The following is a 17,715-nucleotide window of genomic DNA, read 5'->3' on the forward strand; positions in this document are numbered from 1 at the left end:
GAAATTTGACTCATTCTTTAATTATTCCAAGATGTGAACATCGTATACAAAAGTATGAATTAATGCTTTTGTCATTTATATTTCTTCTTTTGTTTACTAGTTTAAATAATCCTATAATAAGCTTGAGTTACAACTTACAACCAGTAACGTCTTTAGTTTATTTATAACTAACTAGTGTTCGTTATTAGTTATTTTATAATACTAATATGTGTTATAATGTTTGAAAAATTAATTTCGATTATGTACTATATACGTCACTAAAATAATGAATGAAAAAAAAAATTGTAACACAATATATCCATAAGTAACCATAATTAATTAGACTCTAAAAATCTCACTATATGTTCTTTTTTGTTTGATCAGGTGTACATATATATTTAGTTCTTACATTTGACGGTTTCCAATATCAATTTTTTTTATTATTTCCTTTTTTTTTTAAGAAATATATATATATATATATATATATATATTTTAAAGAAAACATGTGAACTTTTGAAGGCTAAACATCTATGATTTAAGGTTTATAATTTCTAATTCTTAAAGCTAAATATACATGCCTAGAGATTAAAAATAAAACAATAATTGAACAGGGAAATATAAACTTATACTATTTTGTATCTTACGTTTTATTTTACTTACATCTGAGTAACTTAATCACCTACAAAGATTAAATACTTTCCAAAAATATAAATAAAAACAAAAAACACATACCTTTTAGAAACCCCATATGTTGTGAAAAGATTGTATCAAGCTTTGATAGTGTTGTTAATGATTTTACTTACATCTGAGTACCATAATCACTTACAAAGATTAAATACTTTCCAAAAATATAAATAAAAACAAAAAACACATACCTTTTAGAAACCCCATATGTTGTGAAAGCATTGTATCAAGTTTTGATAGTGTTGTTAAGGAGTTTAGAGCATATGCACTTGAAACCAAATTCAATTTCATACTCTTTTTGACACTAATTTCTCACTCTTTGTCTCTCTATCTCTCCAGTCCTATTTTTCTTTTGGCCTTTTGATATTTTGTGAAATTGGAATATATATATATATATATATATATATAAAGAACATGAAAACTAACATTGAATGGAGAAAACCTTTGAAAACCTTTCATTTTTTAAATTAATGAAATTAAAAGCGAAAGAGTTCAAGAAGTTGGAAAAGGGAGAAGAACCAAATCTTTTAATTTTTCTACATTTATAGCTTAAACTAATCATTGATAAAAAGATGGGAGGTGAAAGGCTTATCGAAAAGGTACTCATACAAAGCGCCATATGGCAGAACCTTATGCACTTCTGCATGAGGCCTCTTCTTTTATATATATATTGATGATTGATGATTGATGATTAATTGTATATGTTGATAGCATGTTTGGGTTGGTTTTTTTTTTTTTTTTTTTAATTTTTTTTGAAAGATTACCAAATACTCCAATATTGCATCTTTTATATCATAATTTTGGAAGTTCCGTGGTATGAAAATTCAAAATTTGTCCTCTATAATTATAAATATATGTTTTGCTTAGTAAAGTGCCTTCTCCATATCAACCAATATATATATATATATATATTGGCTGAATCTTCATGCACTACGTTACTATATATATTCAAAGAGATATTAGTCTAAGAATCAAAAAGAATATCGGAAGCCACATAGCTAGTTGCTCTTCTCTCTCTCTCTCTCTCTCTCTCACACACACACACATCCAGATATGAGTACCCACCAAGATGTTCCAGCTAAAAGACCAAAGGGAGGCTTGGTAACCATACCGTTCATAATAGGTACATGCAAAAAGGAAAGAGAAGAGAATCTTTTTTTTTTTTTTTTTTTAAATTTCTTTGCTAGATTTTTAATATTATTTGAAGTATACTATAGGTTGTATGATCTTGCAGCTTTATGATGAAGTTTTGTTGAAATTAATAATTGCAGCAAATGAAGCACTTGAGAAGGTGGCAAGCTGTGGGCTGGTTCCAAATATGATAATGTACTTGATGCTAGAGTACCATCTGGGATTAGCCGAAGGGGCCAACATACTCTTCTACTGGTTAGCTGCCACCCATTTCATGCCTCTCTTCGGGGCTTTCCTTGCTGATTCATATCTGGGTCGCTTCCTCACCATTGCCTTGGGTTCGATTGCCAGTCTCTTGGTAATTACTGACTATGTTTTTTGTTGATCTTCTAACTTTCTTATGACATTTCTTTTTCTATCTAATAGATTTAAATTTAAGGCAATATCTCCTGACACTTTAACCCCGTAGACCTATTGCCGATACAGCTTGCAGCGAACAAAAATATTTGTTTTCACTTTTCATGATATTGTGCATTAATCATAGATCTCACCCATCACATATGGGACAAAAGCCATAATGACATGGATGTCTCTTTAAACTGAAATATTCTCATTTATCTATCTTTTTCTTTTCTTTTCTTTTTTTTTTTTCTTTTTTTGCTGAGATATCTATCTATCTTAATATTTTCATTTTCAATACACTTATTTTATAGATATGTTTATCTTTATGTGTGAGCTCTGGTTCAATTCCATCAAGGATTGATTTACTAGAAGGAGTTCTAGTTCTAGCATGAGAAGTTAAGATTTAAAATCTCTATTTAAGTGTGGTATTTTTAGAAGTAACACTACTAAGATTTAGGGTCTTTAATTATAAGTGTGTTCTAGTAGGAGAAGTTAAGATTTGACATAAGCATATTAGGATTTAGGAGTATCTTTATGTGTGAGCTTAATTTGGTTCAATTCCATTAGGATTTGGTTTACTAGTCAAAGAAGAGGTTTTAGTTCTAGTAGGATTAGTTAAGATTTAAGGTCTATATAAGTGTGTTATTCTGGAAGTAACACAATATTAAGATTTAGGGTTTGTATAAGTGTTTTAGTAGGAGACGTTAAAATTTGGCTTAAGAATTACTGGTCTATTGTACATCCTTGGTGTAATGGTCACTCTCCAAGTATAAGTGTTTATAAGGTATGGAGGATAAGGGATAGGGATCAAGTCTCCAAGATGAAATTTCACAAACATATACACTTAGATTAGGCTAGATTAAAATTTCTATTTTGTATTAAAAAAAATGGCTCAAAACTAAATTAAGCAGGACTCACTTGTTAATATATAAAAGAAAACCCAAGGACCACGACTATGGCTCATCCCAACAATGGAAAAATTACTAAAATAACCTTGACTTTAGAAATAATCAAATAAAGCATAAAATAAAATATAAAAACACAATTAACTCCATCAACCACACGCAGCTATTTCCCTCTATAGGGATGGGGGCACAGCACAATTCGTCTTGGAGGAGAGAACCATACTATGGTTGCTCCATCAACCATTCCGTAAGATTTTGCTTCTCTAACCACGCTAGAGTTGTGCCATCAACCACTCCATAAATTTTTATTACATTAATATTTTGAGAATTCCATTGTTTGATCATATTCTTTTTGTTCTTAATGTCTATGCCAAATTTTATGTTAATTGGTTGTTTTTTACATTTTGATTCATAAATTCATATTTTGCATATAATTTTAAAGTTAAACATACTTGAAATTTAAACATGAATTGATGAGATAGTTATTAATATTTGATTAGTTTGATATTTTGTAAGCACGTAAAATAGAACAAGGAAATATAATTTAATGGTTAATTTGTCAATATACTCATTTAATAAAAAATTATAGAGCGCTGTAACATTGTCAGTCTTAAGGAGCTTATTTGACCATACGAGGACTGGTCAGCGTGATAGGAAGAGATTCTGGCAGCTTAGCTATATTTCACTTGGTTGTTGGAGGTCTTCTTGGTCTTATAGTGCGTGCATCATGACATACGTTATTGAATCCACGATGAAGAGTGCACAAATCATTAGAAATTAACTAGAGGTCAATGATTTCTTAAATTAGTGTAGTATGTACTTAATTAGAAATTTCTTTTATGTTTATTAATTTGCTCTAGGATCAATGTGATTACATGTTTAACAATACATGCCCAAGCGATAAACGGATTAAAAGAGCCGGAAATTACAATATTTTTCGAAATTACAATATTTTTTACAATTAACTGGATGATTTGGAACAAGCGGAATGAAGTCTCACCTAGGCATTCCAAACCTGCATCCCTAGCTAGAAAAGCTACTGTCCCCATACCTTAGAATATGTAGAGGCTAATTTTGGTAGTCTCACTTCAGTTTCTAATATTTTTTTGTTGTTTTGTTCTCTATAGGAATTCTTTCTCTCTTTTTTTATTCTTTGTTTTAGTTGCTTTGGGGAATTAAATGGAAATGACAACTGATTTAGATATAGCAGAAGCCTTTGTATTATTGTCTCTATTGTTGGTTTTGGATGGAGGTGTTTCCTCTAGCTTGTACTGGTTGCTCCAGTTGTATACTTTATGTGGTAGAATGAAATTATCAAGCTTTATCCTTTAAAAAAAAAGAAAAAAAAAAGAGCAAACTTTCTTTGTACTTTTATTAAGAAAAATAACATTAAAGTTTTCGTCTTTGTAGGGAATGCTACTCCTATGTTTGACAGCCATGATTCCAGAAGCACGGCCTCCTCCATGCAACCCATTTACGACACATAGTTGCAAATCTCCAACAACTGCTCAAATGACTCTTCTAATCTCCTCCTTTGCAATCATGTCCATTGGAGCTGCTGGAACTAGGCCATGTTCCTTAGTATTTGGTGCAGATCAGTTAGAAAAGAGAGATAATCCCCAAAGCCAGAGAGTCTTAAGAAGCTTCTTTGGCTGGTACTACGCTTCTGTAGCTCTTTCAATCTTGATTGCCTTCACGGGAATTGTCTACATTCAAGATCATCTAGGATGGAAAGTGGGTTTTGGAGTTCCTACCATTCTTATGTTCTTGTCTGCTTTCTTCTTTTTCCTTGCTTCACCCTTATATGTAATGAAGAAACCCAGCAAGAGCATTTTCACAAGCTTTCTTCACGTGCTTGTGGCTGCTTATAGAAAAAGAAAATTCCCACTGCCAGACACGGACTTAAGTTACAAGTGGTATTATCAAAAGGGCTCAAAGCTTGTCCTGCCAACCAACAAGCTATGGTATCATATATTGAACATAGTTTCAATTTCAACATTTCAATTCCAAACATTCATAAACCTTTGTTGATTTTCTTTGTTATTATTAGGTTTTTAAACAGAGCTTGCATCATTAGAAATACTGGAAATGAGATAGCACCAAATTCATCAGCAGCTTCAGATCCTTGGAATTTTTGCACAATAGAGCAAGTGGAAGAGGTAAAAGCACTGATTATGGTCTTACCATTGTGGTCTACAGGGATCATGGTGTCAATAAGCGCTACTCAGAGCTCATTTCCATTGCTTCAAGCTAAGTCCATGAACAGACACATCACTTCAAGTTTTAAAATTCCACCAGCCTCTTTTGGATTGTTTTCAATCGTTGCTCTAATAGTTTGGGTTGCTCTTTATTACCGCGTGATCATTCCCTTAGCGTCAAAAATCAAAGGTAAACCAATGTGGCTAGGTGCAAAGCAAAGAATGGGAATTGGAGTATTTCTCTCATGCTTGGCCATGGTAGTTTCCGCAATGGTAGAGAAAATTCGACGTGGAAGAGCGATACAGGAAGGGTTTATGAACAATGCAAATGAAGACTCAGAGATGTCTGCTTTGTGGCTTGTGCCACAATATTTCTTGATTGGATTAGCTGAAGCCTTTAATGCAATAGGCCAGATTGAGTTTTATTATGCAGAGTTGCCAAAGGGTATGTCAAGTATTGCCATGGCTCTCTTTCAATTAGGAATGGGGTTTGCAAGCTTGACAGCTAGTGTTATACTAAGCACTGTTAATAAAATAACTTCAAGTGGAGGAAAAGATAGCTGGGTTTCAAAGAATATTGACAAGGGTCACTATGACAATTACTATTGGCTTCTTGCTGTGTTGAACTTTATAAATTTGCTGTACTTTTTTGTTTGTAGTTGGATTTATGGACCTGCAGCTGTTGAATTAGTATCAGAAATTAAGGATGGACAAATTGGCGAATGAAGTTAAAGAGAAAGGGAAAGGTTTAAAGGTCAAATAAGATTTATTAAAGTTTCCATACAAGACTTCACACAGTTTGATATCTTTTAGAGTAATTAGCTTGATGTATGTTTAACCATTTTGTGCTGCTTCTTGTGAATATTTGTGAGCTATGCCTATGTAGTGAAATATAATGAAGACTATGATCTTTGAATCTATGATATAACTTCAAGTTCCAATTAAAGATGTTAATTAATCTTCAATTTTGTTCCATATATACTATCTACAATATTCCTCACCAGCATACATAATTTGTGTACATCAAATAAAACCAGAGTTTTAAGAGTAAATTGGCTTAGTTAATGATCAAGCTATATAATTCTTTACAATTTTCTACCTGTACGTACTATGAATAGAGACACAAATTTTCACTATCTTTTTCATTATTCATGAGGTGGCATATTATGATTTTCACTAATAAAAATGTTGTCAATTGTAGGTTTCCGTGAAAGTTATCAAGAATGGAATTGAGATTTTAGCTTAGGGGTACAAGCATGAACTAATAGATTTTTATGAAAATTCAAACTATCATCTACTTGGTATTAACAAAAAAAAAAGAAAAAAAAAAAAGTTTCTGAATTATTTGTATGCTTGTAGCTAGTTTTTCCATAATCTACAAATCAAATAAAAGTTATATCTATTATCTAAATCTATAAGTAGTCCTATTAAAAATAATAATAATAATATAAGTAATATTCTTTTAATTGAAAAGCTCAAAAGTATTGTCAAATTAAAAAAAGAAAAAGAATTTAAAAAAAAAAAAAAACCCACAAAGAAGTCATTTAGTTATATCTAAACAACATCACGATAGTATCCAAATCCCCCAAAGTGCCAACTTTAAACTTTGGGTAGCAACCAGAGTTAAAAAAATTTAAACACACTGTCATTTGAAATTTAAAAAAAAAAAAAATCAACAATTAACAAACATGTTTTGATGTAAAAAAAAAAAAAAAAAAAAAAAGTAAAAAAAATAACACACCACATAGGCACACAATGTCTTATAATGCATACTCACACGAATGGACCAGATTACTAATTTATTTGTTTCCTCGGCCCAATTTTTAATTTTTAAGGGGCCCAGTATTGTTATTTTGGGCCCAAATTTTAAAATATTTAAAATTAGTAGGGTTGACTCCTCTTTGTATTGTTATTTCTGCCAATGATTGGGAGCATAAATGTATGGGTGGTTTGTAAAAATAAAAAATAAAAAAACCAACTGATAACATTTCTTGATGTAATTATTAACTCTTTAAATAAGATTGCACCGATTAAGTTTAATTTTTTATTACTTAAAAAAGTGTTTATCTTTCTTTTGTTTTAACAGGAAGGCCATAGATGTGGGTTAGTTGTTTAGTTTGCCTTTTCAAATCTAAACTTCATATTTGAATTAGATATACTATAAAAAAAAATATTAAAAATATAAAATTAAAAAAAAAAAAACCCTTAAGCTACGTTGAAATTTTCATTTGGTGCTTCCTTTGAGCGAGCTGGAATTCCTACAAGTTTTCTCGAACAAACTTATCAACAACCTTCCATTATAAACAGCTCAACTATGGCACAATGCATAATTTTGGGCTTTGGATTTTTGCAACAACTGCGGCATTGTCTAGTGACCTTCAAGCTTCAGCTCTCGTCAGTGACCTTTAATTTTGCTTTTAATTGACTAATTATATCCCCTAAGTAGAAGTTGCATAAGTATGTTCATCCATAGAAGGATTTATTTATATATATATATATATATTTTTTTTTTTCCATTTCCTCTCTTTCTTTTGTATTTATAAAAAAAAATTGAATACCATTTAATTTTAAATGTTATCAAGTATGATGCATCTATTAAGAGAGAGAGAGAGAGAGAGAGAGAGAGAGAGAGAGAGAGAGAGAGAGAGAGAGAGAGAGTGTGTGTGTCAAAGAACAACTTTGATTTATAATAATCTTGATTATTTGCTCACGGAGAATTGACCAATCTTCCTGTCCTAAGTTGTGGCAACCTTATGAGAGAGAACAAATTAGTAATTACCCGTAAACTGAATTAGTGAAATATGCATTGCATTTCATTATGTGATCAATTAATTTTGGCATACGCCTGTGTTTTTTAAATGTATAAATTCATTGCATTGATTTGTAGAACTAAAACCAAAATGCATTCTATTCATCCAAAAAAAAACCAAAATGCATTCTGCGTTTCGTTGGTTTGTGCTCAAAGCTTGCTCATTTCACCAAGTTTAACCTTTAGTGTGGGTGTGGCCATCCATTGCTTACCCAAAGCAATTAGTTCTCCATTATCTTTCTTTCTGACCTCCACCACCACAGATGTTAATATTTCTTTGTCCGCCACAACCTTCGCTTCTATCTCAACCTCTTCCTGTCATGGACACATAGTTCTATTATCAAGGTCATAAAAATAAGTTGGAAACATAATCTTGATTTTTGAGGGAACAATTTCTGAAAACATTTCACATCTATAAAGAAAAGGGAAAAAATGCATAGAAAACAATTTTCATAGGATTTACCTTTAAAGAATATGAAGACAATAGCAGAAAATGCATTAAAAGGGATCCTACGAAATAGGTTTTTTAATCATTTCAAAATATATTCATCATTTACATGAAATAATAACAATACACCATATTATTTACATTAAAAAAAAAATACATATTAACTTTAAAGTTCATTGCAATATGTGAACTGCTGGGGTATTACAACAATAAGCAATATTAATAAAATGACTGATTGGATTACAATTCATGTGTGCTTTGTGGAAGGAAGGTCAAACCACAATCAGGATAATTTTGGTGTGCAAAATGTGAAACAAAAACAAATCTCCCTATCCCAAGTTTAGAGGCACTCACATTAACTAAATACTCTCCAAATATTTATAATATATTCATTAGAAAATTTTTGTATGAGATGGTCTCATGAGTCTTATGTCTCAATGACATGTGGGTCTTACATGCGTGTGACCCATAATGTCATTGAGACATAAGTCTCATGAGATACTTTCTAATATTTATCTCACTACAACTACTATATATACAATTGCAAACTACTTCAGGCACAAGATACAAATTAAAGCTTCAAATTGAATTTTTGGACGCAACTAACAAAACAACTTTTGTGATATTTGATCGAGATGCTGAGAAAATTCTAAATAAATCTGCAAAAGATCTTGCTAAAAAACAAACTGAGCTACAACTTATTTAAATTATTAAATTATTGTAAAACTATTGATCATAATATATATTAGATTCCTCATATACATATTGATATTGGAAAAAGAATCTCACATTATTTGGAGAAAATTTTAGGAAATAAAATGCATTTTCCTACTTCATTTGAATGAATTTAATCTAAAGGGTAGTTTTGAAAATTACACAATTGCTAAGATTTTTTATGTACCTTCAAATGACAAAAAGGTATGGAAGAAAAAAAAATATACACAATCCAATATGCTATATTAATTCTTTTGCTACACTATTCCTAAATTAACAAAAAAAATATAAAAACCTTTAAAAAAAACTTTCATATCACTAAAATTTAACATAAGTGCAAATACTTACGAAAAATTTTAACGACAACAAATCCTCAAGATCAAACTTTGTTAGATCCAGTCAAGAATCTTACAATGCCAATGCATTAGTTATTAAATTAACACAAATAATACAACAAAAGGAAAAAGTGATGAAAACTCAAAAACTGAACAAATAGGAATGGGCCAAACTTCAAACGTTAAAGATGAAGAAACAGATGATGATAACATCTCAACCAGCTTTACCCTCAACAAGCTTTACAAGTGTCACTATGCTGCAATAACAAAGCATTGAAAAAACCAAAAAAAAGAAAAAGAAAATCATAATGAAGCTCTTAATTACATCACATAATAAAGATCAATAATATGGAATCTATTAATATACTTTTATCAACTTTTATTATACAATATTACTCCAAAATTGTTTTTATTTTTTATTTTTTTATTTTTTATTTATTGCTTATTACTTGAACTAAATAATTATAATGGATATGTGTATGAAATTTACAATTGTTGTTTCCTATGATGAACTCATTAATAACAAAGTTTTATAACAAATATGTTATAATATATGTACAACATTCTCCAAAATCAATTTACATAAAACATGACTACATTATTCGTTCATCGCATGACAACATACTAGTTTAACAATTGTCATTGTAGTGCATTAACTTTGAACAATTTTCTTTCTTTTTTTTTTTTTTTCTTTTCCTTTTTGCCTTTTTTATGAATGAACAATTGTCCTTTTAATATGCTAAGTTTAAAAAAATTTATTTTTTTGGTTTAAATAAATTATCTCTAAAATTGTTTTTAGTATTAAAAATGTGAAACAACATCAATTTAAGGGAGTTAACAAAGAGTTTTTAACGGTAATGAACATAAGGACCAACGTTATCAAAGATAATGAATTAAATGAGAATTTTTTAATTTAGTGGACTAAAATCACAATTGATTATAATATAAGGTAAGTGTATTTTTGCCTAAAATGAAAGAATATTTAAATGTGTGTTAGCTATAAATTTCGAAAAATAAAAATAAAACTTTTGACTTATTTTTTACAAAATGGCACTGATTTCGTGAATTGACAAAAAGTAAATTTTATTTTATTTTATTTTTTTGGAGAAGTCAAATTTAAAGATTAATTTAAAATTTTGGGTAAAACTGATTGAATTGAAATTTAGCCCTTTTTATAGTTTAAAAATTTTTGAAAAAAAAAAAATCACAAGAAAGTTACAATCTTTTATTTAAATTAATTTTTAAACTTGGAAATTATACTTTACTCACCTATGGTTTGCCCAAAAAACGTTTTGCCTACATGTGATTTAAAAATTAGCACTTTACCCACATGAGGTAAGTTTCATTTGTTTCCAATTACCCACCCTTGTTAAAAATATGGGTAAATGTGTATTTTTGATACTCTTATATATCTCTTTCCTCCTTAAACATAAAAAAACTAAAAAAAATAAAGAGAAAAAAGACCTAAAAGTTAGGTTATATAAAACTTAAGACAGATAGTTAGGATTTATAAAACTTAAGACAGGTATCATCTTTAGTGTCCCCAATGGAATTGCCAAACCACTTCTCAATGAAAAATTGATGAACATTAAGAATGCAAGAGGATATTATTATTGAGGGATATATGTAATCCCTTTTTAAGTTTCCAAAGGCTATCAGTGGTCGTTGCTAAATAAGTAGATATTACGCTTATTCCAATAAGAAATACATCCTTTGTGGAGGGTTGCTTAGCTTCACATCACAGCAGAATAAGGATTAATATATGTGCACACACACACGAAGAAGAAAGAACTTTTTCAACCAAGAAATGCGTATTTTCATAATTATTTGCTCACGGAGAAATTGATTAATCCTCCTGTCCTAAGCTATGATGCACAGACGCGGCAAAATGGGCGCCGCACTCGCATTCAACACGGCGACACGTGAGCAATGCTGCTGCCCATGCATCGATGCCGCGTCTGAGGGTTTTTTTTTTTTTTTTTAACAGATTCACGCCGACTCAACTCCAATTTGCACTAAACTGAGCTGATTCAGCCACAATCAAGTCATATCGGCCGAATCAGAGCATATCAGCCGGTGGTCGAAATTGGCCTTAAATCATGCCGGAACAGCCGAAATCAGCTTTGAATGAGGCCCAAACATCCTAAATCTGACCTTCCTCAATTTTATTTTGAATATTTATTGCTTCTTTTGTGTCTTTTTTGTTTTGTGTTTTGTTTTGTATTTCTTGCCTTCTTCTTTCTTTGTTTTATGAACCAAGGACATATAATATTTTTTTAAGAATATTTTAATAGTAAAAATATAAAGAAAATATAAATAAAAATATTTTTAATAATTTTTTAATTGCCGCATCTGCATCCTACTTTTTCAAAAATTGCCAAATCTTGCAATCGCACCTGCACCCGCACCCGAATCCGGAAACACACCCCTGCTTCATAGGTCCTAAGCGGTGGCAACTCATATGAGAGAGAACAAATTACCCCTAAAGTTGAATTAGTGAAATGCATTGCAATGTACGTGATCAGAATTTTGACATAGTCCTGCGTTTTTCAAATGTATAAATTCTTTGTATTGATATGTAGAACTAAAACTAAAATACATTCTGAATTGTGTTTGTTTGTGCTCAAAGCTTGCTCTTTTCACTAAGTTTAATCTTGGATGTGGACCATGTGGTCATCCATTGCTTACCCAAAGCAATTAGTTTTCCATTATCTTTCTGTCTGACCTCCACCACCACAGATGTTAATATTTCTTTCTCTGCCATAACCTTTGCCTCTATCTCAACCTCTTCCTGTCATAGATTCATAGTTCAGTTATCAAGGTCATAAAAATAAATTAGAAACATAATCTTGATTTTTGAGGGAATAATTTTTGAAAACAACCCGTCCAAAAAAAACAAAAACAAATTAAATTGGTGCCCTAACACTTTCATTTTGGAGTTTATAAAAGCAATATAATGGAAAGGAAGGGAGTTTAATGAAACTAATTAATGTTTCCAATGGAGGTATCTAAATTCAAATCATCTCTTCCAAATGCCCAAAAAAAAAAAAAAAAATTGAATAAATAAGTAATAAAAAATGTCAAAAATTTTGTACCTTAACTGGCATTTTCTTTTCGTATTTTTTATAGAAGTATTCAGGATTTAAAGCTTTCTCTACTATCGTGATTATCGATCTTTTTTCTTTTTTGGGGAGGGGGGTGGGGACAAAGAACATTGTAGATTAATGGGTTGACTTCTCTTGGCGTTTCTAATAAAAACATCGAGAAGACATCCAAAGTTTTAATTCCAACACCCTATTCATTAAATTATAAAATAAAAATTAAAAATGAAGTGAAGAAAATGAAGTGAAGAAAGGTAAGAGAGAGAACTCGAATCTTAGGCGTGGAGTAGTATGAAATATTGAGCTGTACAGAAATGTTGATAAGACCAATTAAAGATAACACAGCGGCAGCTCCAATGGTGTCGATTAGCGTTGCCATTGCACCCACGTGCCAATTCCCTTCTTTATCCTAAAACGATAACATATATATATATATATATATATATATAAATATTAGGGAAAAAGAGAAGGGTTAAAGTGAGTGATTTATCAATGAGAAATAGGTAACACTTACTGCTACGCTATTGGGGACAAGAAAATGACATCGAATGAAACCCTTTTGAGCCTGAACAATCTTGAGTCCCTCCATTGTTATGGTCTCAAGCTCTTCACCAATCATGCCCTTTGACAGACCTTCAAGCCATTTCAGGGATGTCTCCACCGAAATATGGCCTTCCATCTCTCTATCTCCCCGATCTGTGGAGGAATCTCTATTCATAGTTAACTTATTATATATGGTGGTGAACTTAGTAAATTTTGTTCTGTTTGTGATCTCCATTATAGAAAAATAAATAAATAGATAAACTATTCTCACGTTCTAACATGTGTGACCAATCTATTGAAGTCCTATCTCAGTGGCACACAATTTTACGCACACTTTGCCACTAAAACGGTCATATGTGACAAATGACAGACTGTAATATGCTGTCTGTTACCATTACATGTTAACTTTATCTTATGAAACCATCTATTCATATAGCTAACGCTTAATAAGAAAGCATGCTGAAACTATTATTATTAAATGAAAGTTTCACTTTTGAGGTCTAGAGTGGACTCCCTCAAAGTAATGTGTTTATCAAACTACGAGATCTTGCATTTGAACAAAATTTTGAAACATTTGTTAGGTTCATATTTTTATGTAATTAGCATATCTTATGATAAAATGTACTTTACTTGTTTATTATTTGTAATTGTTTTTCATATGGTGCACATAAAATGTTTTTAAGTGCTTTAAGGAAAGACAAGTATGAAGCTAATCAAAACAATCAATCCTAGTTTATGCTATAGTTTCTCAAGCCTGGTTTTTTTTAAATAGGCTAGTTTATTTGAATATGGGTTCATTCATTGTATTCAGGTTATTAATGTATTCGGCTTAGTCTTGTACTTGAGGTTTTGTCATGGATAAACAAAGGGGGAGATTGTTAGGATAATGTGATTTGGTATTGTCAAATCATACCAAATTATGTGTCTTTTATTGAGTTTTCATATATCTTAAAGTTGTAATTGAAGACCAAGTTAAAGACATAAAGTTTGCTCAAGAAAAGCTATAAAAAAACACATTTTCATCACTTTTTCAAAATGTACCTTGATAGCAGCTCAATACCTCTTGGTGAAAGCTCGAAACTTATTTTCTCCTCAATAGAGACACAAGCTCGATCAATCGCATCACGGATCACCAAAAATCAGCAATGCGAAAAAGCCCGTAACTTATTTGTTTGAAGCCCGAATTGAGATCTGTTTGAACCAATATTTAAAGGACAACTAAACCTTCTATTAGAAGGCTTTTTTTTTTTTGAGAGAGAACTACTCCGTTTATGCAGCTGGGGTTTTGTAACAAAGTTTTCTCTATTTCACCATATCAAAGAGTTTCAAAGTAAATCTGAAGATTCCATTGGTGAAGAAGCTAAAGTCATAGCAACCAACACAAACTTGGTATTGTGAAGAAAACCTTCAAGAGATTCTTGAAGTCAATTGAAAGTTCCAATTGTGATTGTGGGTGAAGCGTTCATATATTGAAGAGTTCAGAAGTGGTAGAAGGTTTCTGCTGTAAGTTTATCTACTGGGTTTGTAGAGTCTAGGAACAAAGGTTTTATACTAGATCTGAAACTTCTCTTTATTATAGTAAATTGCTTTTTTGGAATGTTTCCCCCAAGTTTTTTTATTGTGAAACTAGTTTCTTTCATTGGTTTTCCTAGATCATACCTTCAAGAGGTTCTTGAAGTCAATTGGAGGTTCCAATTGTGATTGTGGGTGAAGTGTTCATATATTGGAGAGTGCAAAGGTTCTAAAGCGGTAGAAGGTTTCTGCTGTAAGTTTATCTACTGGGTTTGTAGAGTCTCAAGACAAAGGTTTTATACTAGATTTGAAACTTCTCTTTACTATAATGGATTGCTTTTTGGGAAGGTTTTCCCCTAGGTTTTTTACTATGAAACTAGTTTGTTTCATTGATTTTCCTAAGTTATCATATTTTGTCTTATTTACTATTCCGTTGTGCTTAATATTGGTGTTTGTTTGTTTGTACAAGGATTATTCATAATAGATCTAATTAGCAACTTAGGTTTAAAACTTGTTAATTCTATCAACTGGAGTCAAAATTTCCCAACAATATTAACAAATTTGTATTTATGACATAGGTTTTGATGATCACAAACATATAAACTATATTAGCCTCTCAATTGTAGTCTCCTTAAGGTATCAAGTATCAACTCCCTAGCAATTATTTTATTAATTGTAGATGATTTTAAGTCTAGGTATAATCTATTCCTCTATCACAGAGAGAGAATACTTGTGATCTTCTTCTTATTAATAAGATCTCTTAGGGATGGCAATGGGGTGGGTGGGTGTCGGACCATGGGTGCCTTGTCCCCAACCCATCTACTCTTCAGGAAGAGGAAAACTTGTTTGGCACAGTAGTTGGGTAATTTGAGTTTGGGGCAAGTTAGAGATGTTTTACTAATCCTAATGCGATTAGTTTTGACATTGATTAGATAAAGATGAAGCTTAAAGGGAAATGGAAACTATGATGGTACTTTTTTTTCTTTTATTTTTTGAGGGAGTTTCAACTTATGGCATCCCCTCTTAATGATAACTCTTTATCTTCAGACTAAAACACCAATCAGTTTTTGGTGTAAGCGGGAATTGAATCACAGATCTCTTATACAGCTATCAGAAATTTTACTAGTTGAACTAACTGAAACTCACAACTATGATAGTACTCAAGAGAGAAATAGAGACAAATGTTTTGAAGATAGTAATAGAATATGTAGAAAAAAGATATTATATCTAAGATATGTATAGAAAGAAGAAATTACATTATATGTATAAATAGGTTAAATATATATTAAATAAATATGTATATATACATTCGGATGGGACGAGCAAAACATGTCCCTGCCCTGTCACCTTTTTGCAGTGAGAAAAATTCACTCTAGGGCGCGAGGCAGAGGTGGGCCATGCGGCGCATATTGTTTTTGCCATCCTATGTACTTAGGACTCTATGTTAGAGCAAACTTGTTTTCAATGTAGCAGTTGAGGAACTTTCTCCTGTTATAATTTGGATGGTTCCGGAATGTACTGTAAGTCTATTACCACACTATTTCTTATTGTTTATCATATACCTTATTACCCTTTTTTTTTTTTTTTGTTAAGTTGTCAGACTTACATAACTGTTAACGATTGGAGTGTCTCGATTGGCAATCCCAAGCACTATAGTTAATGGTTGGTGCTGCACCATATTCCAAGTAGTAATTGTCACTTGTAAGGATGAAGAATCCTAATCTAATGTTTCCATGAGCTGAAACCAATTCACCCCAATCTTTCAGCTCCTGTCCTTGCACTGATGTGTTTGGCTTGGAAGAAGATAGCCCCAACAAGAGTAGCAAACATTAGAACTGAGGGCTAAAATGGTCATATATCACTGTTTGACAAAATATTTAGCAATCTACTACCTTTTTGAACTCAAGTTGCCATGTAACTCGAGTTCCACAAAATCAAGTTCTTTGAAAAAATAGTCTTCAAATTTGTCGTGCTATTTTTTTTGGAACTCGAGTTACATAAAAAATTTTCCATGGAACTCGAGTTTGTGAAACTCAAGTTACATGGCAAACTCAAGTTTTAAAAAAGTAGTAAATCCCTAATTATTTAGCAAACAATGGTAAATCCATACATATTTGATCAAATAGTGGTACTTGGCCATTTTGGCCTAGAACTGAGCATAAGTTTTGGTGCTCTGCACTTCTACTTATTTACAAAACCAAAGTCCCAAATAGCAATCCCACAGAGAGAGAGAGAGAGAGAGAGAGAGAGAGAGAGAGAGAGAGAGAGAGAGAGAGAGAGAGAGAGAGAGAGAGAGAGAGAGAGAGAGAGAGAGAGAGAGAGAGAGAGAGAGAGAGAGAGAGAGAGAGAGAGAGAGAGAGAGATTTTATTTAGTTTTTTGGGTTACATGACATTTTGATAACTACAACTTATCAGCTTTGACTAATTTCATCCATATAATACGAGGCACGAGGTCCATAATATTGCAATGACATATTGCATCCATTAGGAGAAATGTAACAGATAAGATAATTTGATGAACAAATTACAATGGCATGAAACATATAATATATGGAAAACATTTCTTTTCCTCTATATATCATTATTAAGGTTTTATTCTGTTCAAAATTTTGTAATTCAGATCACCTTCACATAAAAATTTTAAATTCCAAAACTGAATGTTAAATGCTTCATTTTGATCTACAGTCAATATTCATTTTGCTCCTGCACACGAGCAATGGACCATATCGCTGAATACGGCCCTAATTATCAACGAAATTTGGAGGGCTAGGAATCATATTCTGTTTCAAGATGGCAAAGCTGACCTGTTAAAAGCCAAGCAAAGCGTTCACGCTAAATTCATTGAATTCTCTAATGTTTTTTCTTCAGTTATCCACCCCTCACCGGAACAAAGCATAGCAGCTTACTCTCCCCCTCCTGAGAACTGGATCAAGATCAATGTGGATGCCCCCTTA

At 31.5% G+C, this 17,715-nt stretch overlaps 2 protein-coding genes across 2 annotated transcripts; one reads left to right on the plus strand and one right to left on the minus strand.

Moving 5' to 3' along the window:
- Positions 1 to 1,616: 1,616 nt before the first annotated feature.
- LOC126725430 (protein NRT1/ PTR FAMILY 1.2-like) lies at positions 1,617 to 6,264 on the plus strand. The gene is made up of 4 exons (XM_050430172.1): positions 1,617 to 1,786; positions 1,935 to 2,152; positions 4,512 to 5,065; positions 5,152 to 6,264. The coding sequence occupies exons 1-4, from the start codon at positions 1,717 to 1,719 to the stop codon at positions 6,023 to 6,025; spliced, it is 1,716 nt and encodes a 571-aa protein (XP_050286129.1). The 5' UTR covers positions 1,617 to 1,716; the 3' UTR covers positions 6,026 to 6,264.
- Positions 6,265 to 8,258: 1,994 nt separating this feature from the next.
- Positions 8,259 to 13,385, minus strand: LOC126727950 (uncharacterized). The gene is made up of 3 exons (XM_050433845.1): positions 13,221 to 13,385; positions 12,975 to 13,115; positions 8,259 to 8,423 (listed from the first exon to the last, which is right to left on the minus strand). Exons 1-3 carry the CDS (start codon positions 13,383 to 13,385, stop codon positions 8,259 to 8,261), a joined length of 471 nt encoding a protein of 156 aa, XP_050289802.1.
- Positions 13,386 to 17,715: the final 4,330 nt, after the last annotated feature.

This window comes from Quercus robur, chromosome 5, assembly GCF_932294415.1.
Source record: "Quercus robur chromosome 5, dhQueRobu3.1, whole genome shotgun sequence".
In the NCBI taxonomy this organism is placed as follows: domain Eukaryota; kingdom Viridiplantae; phylum Streptophyta; class Magnoliopsida; order Fagales; family Fagaceae; genus Quercus; species Quercus robur.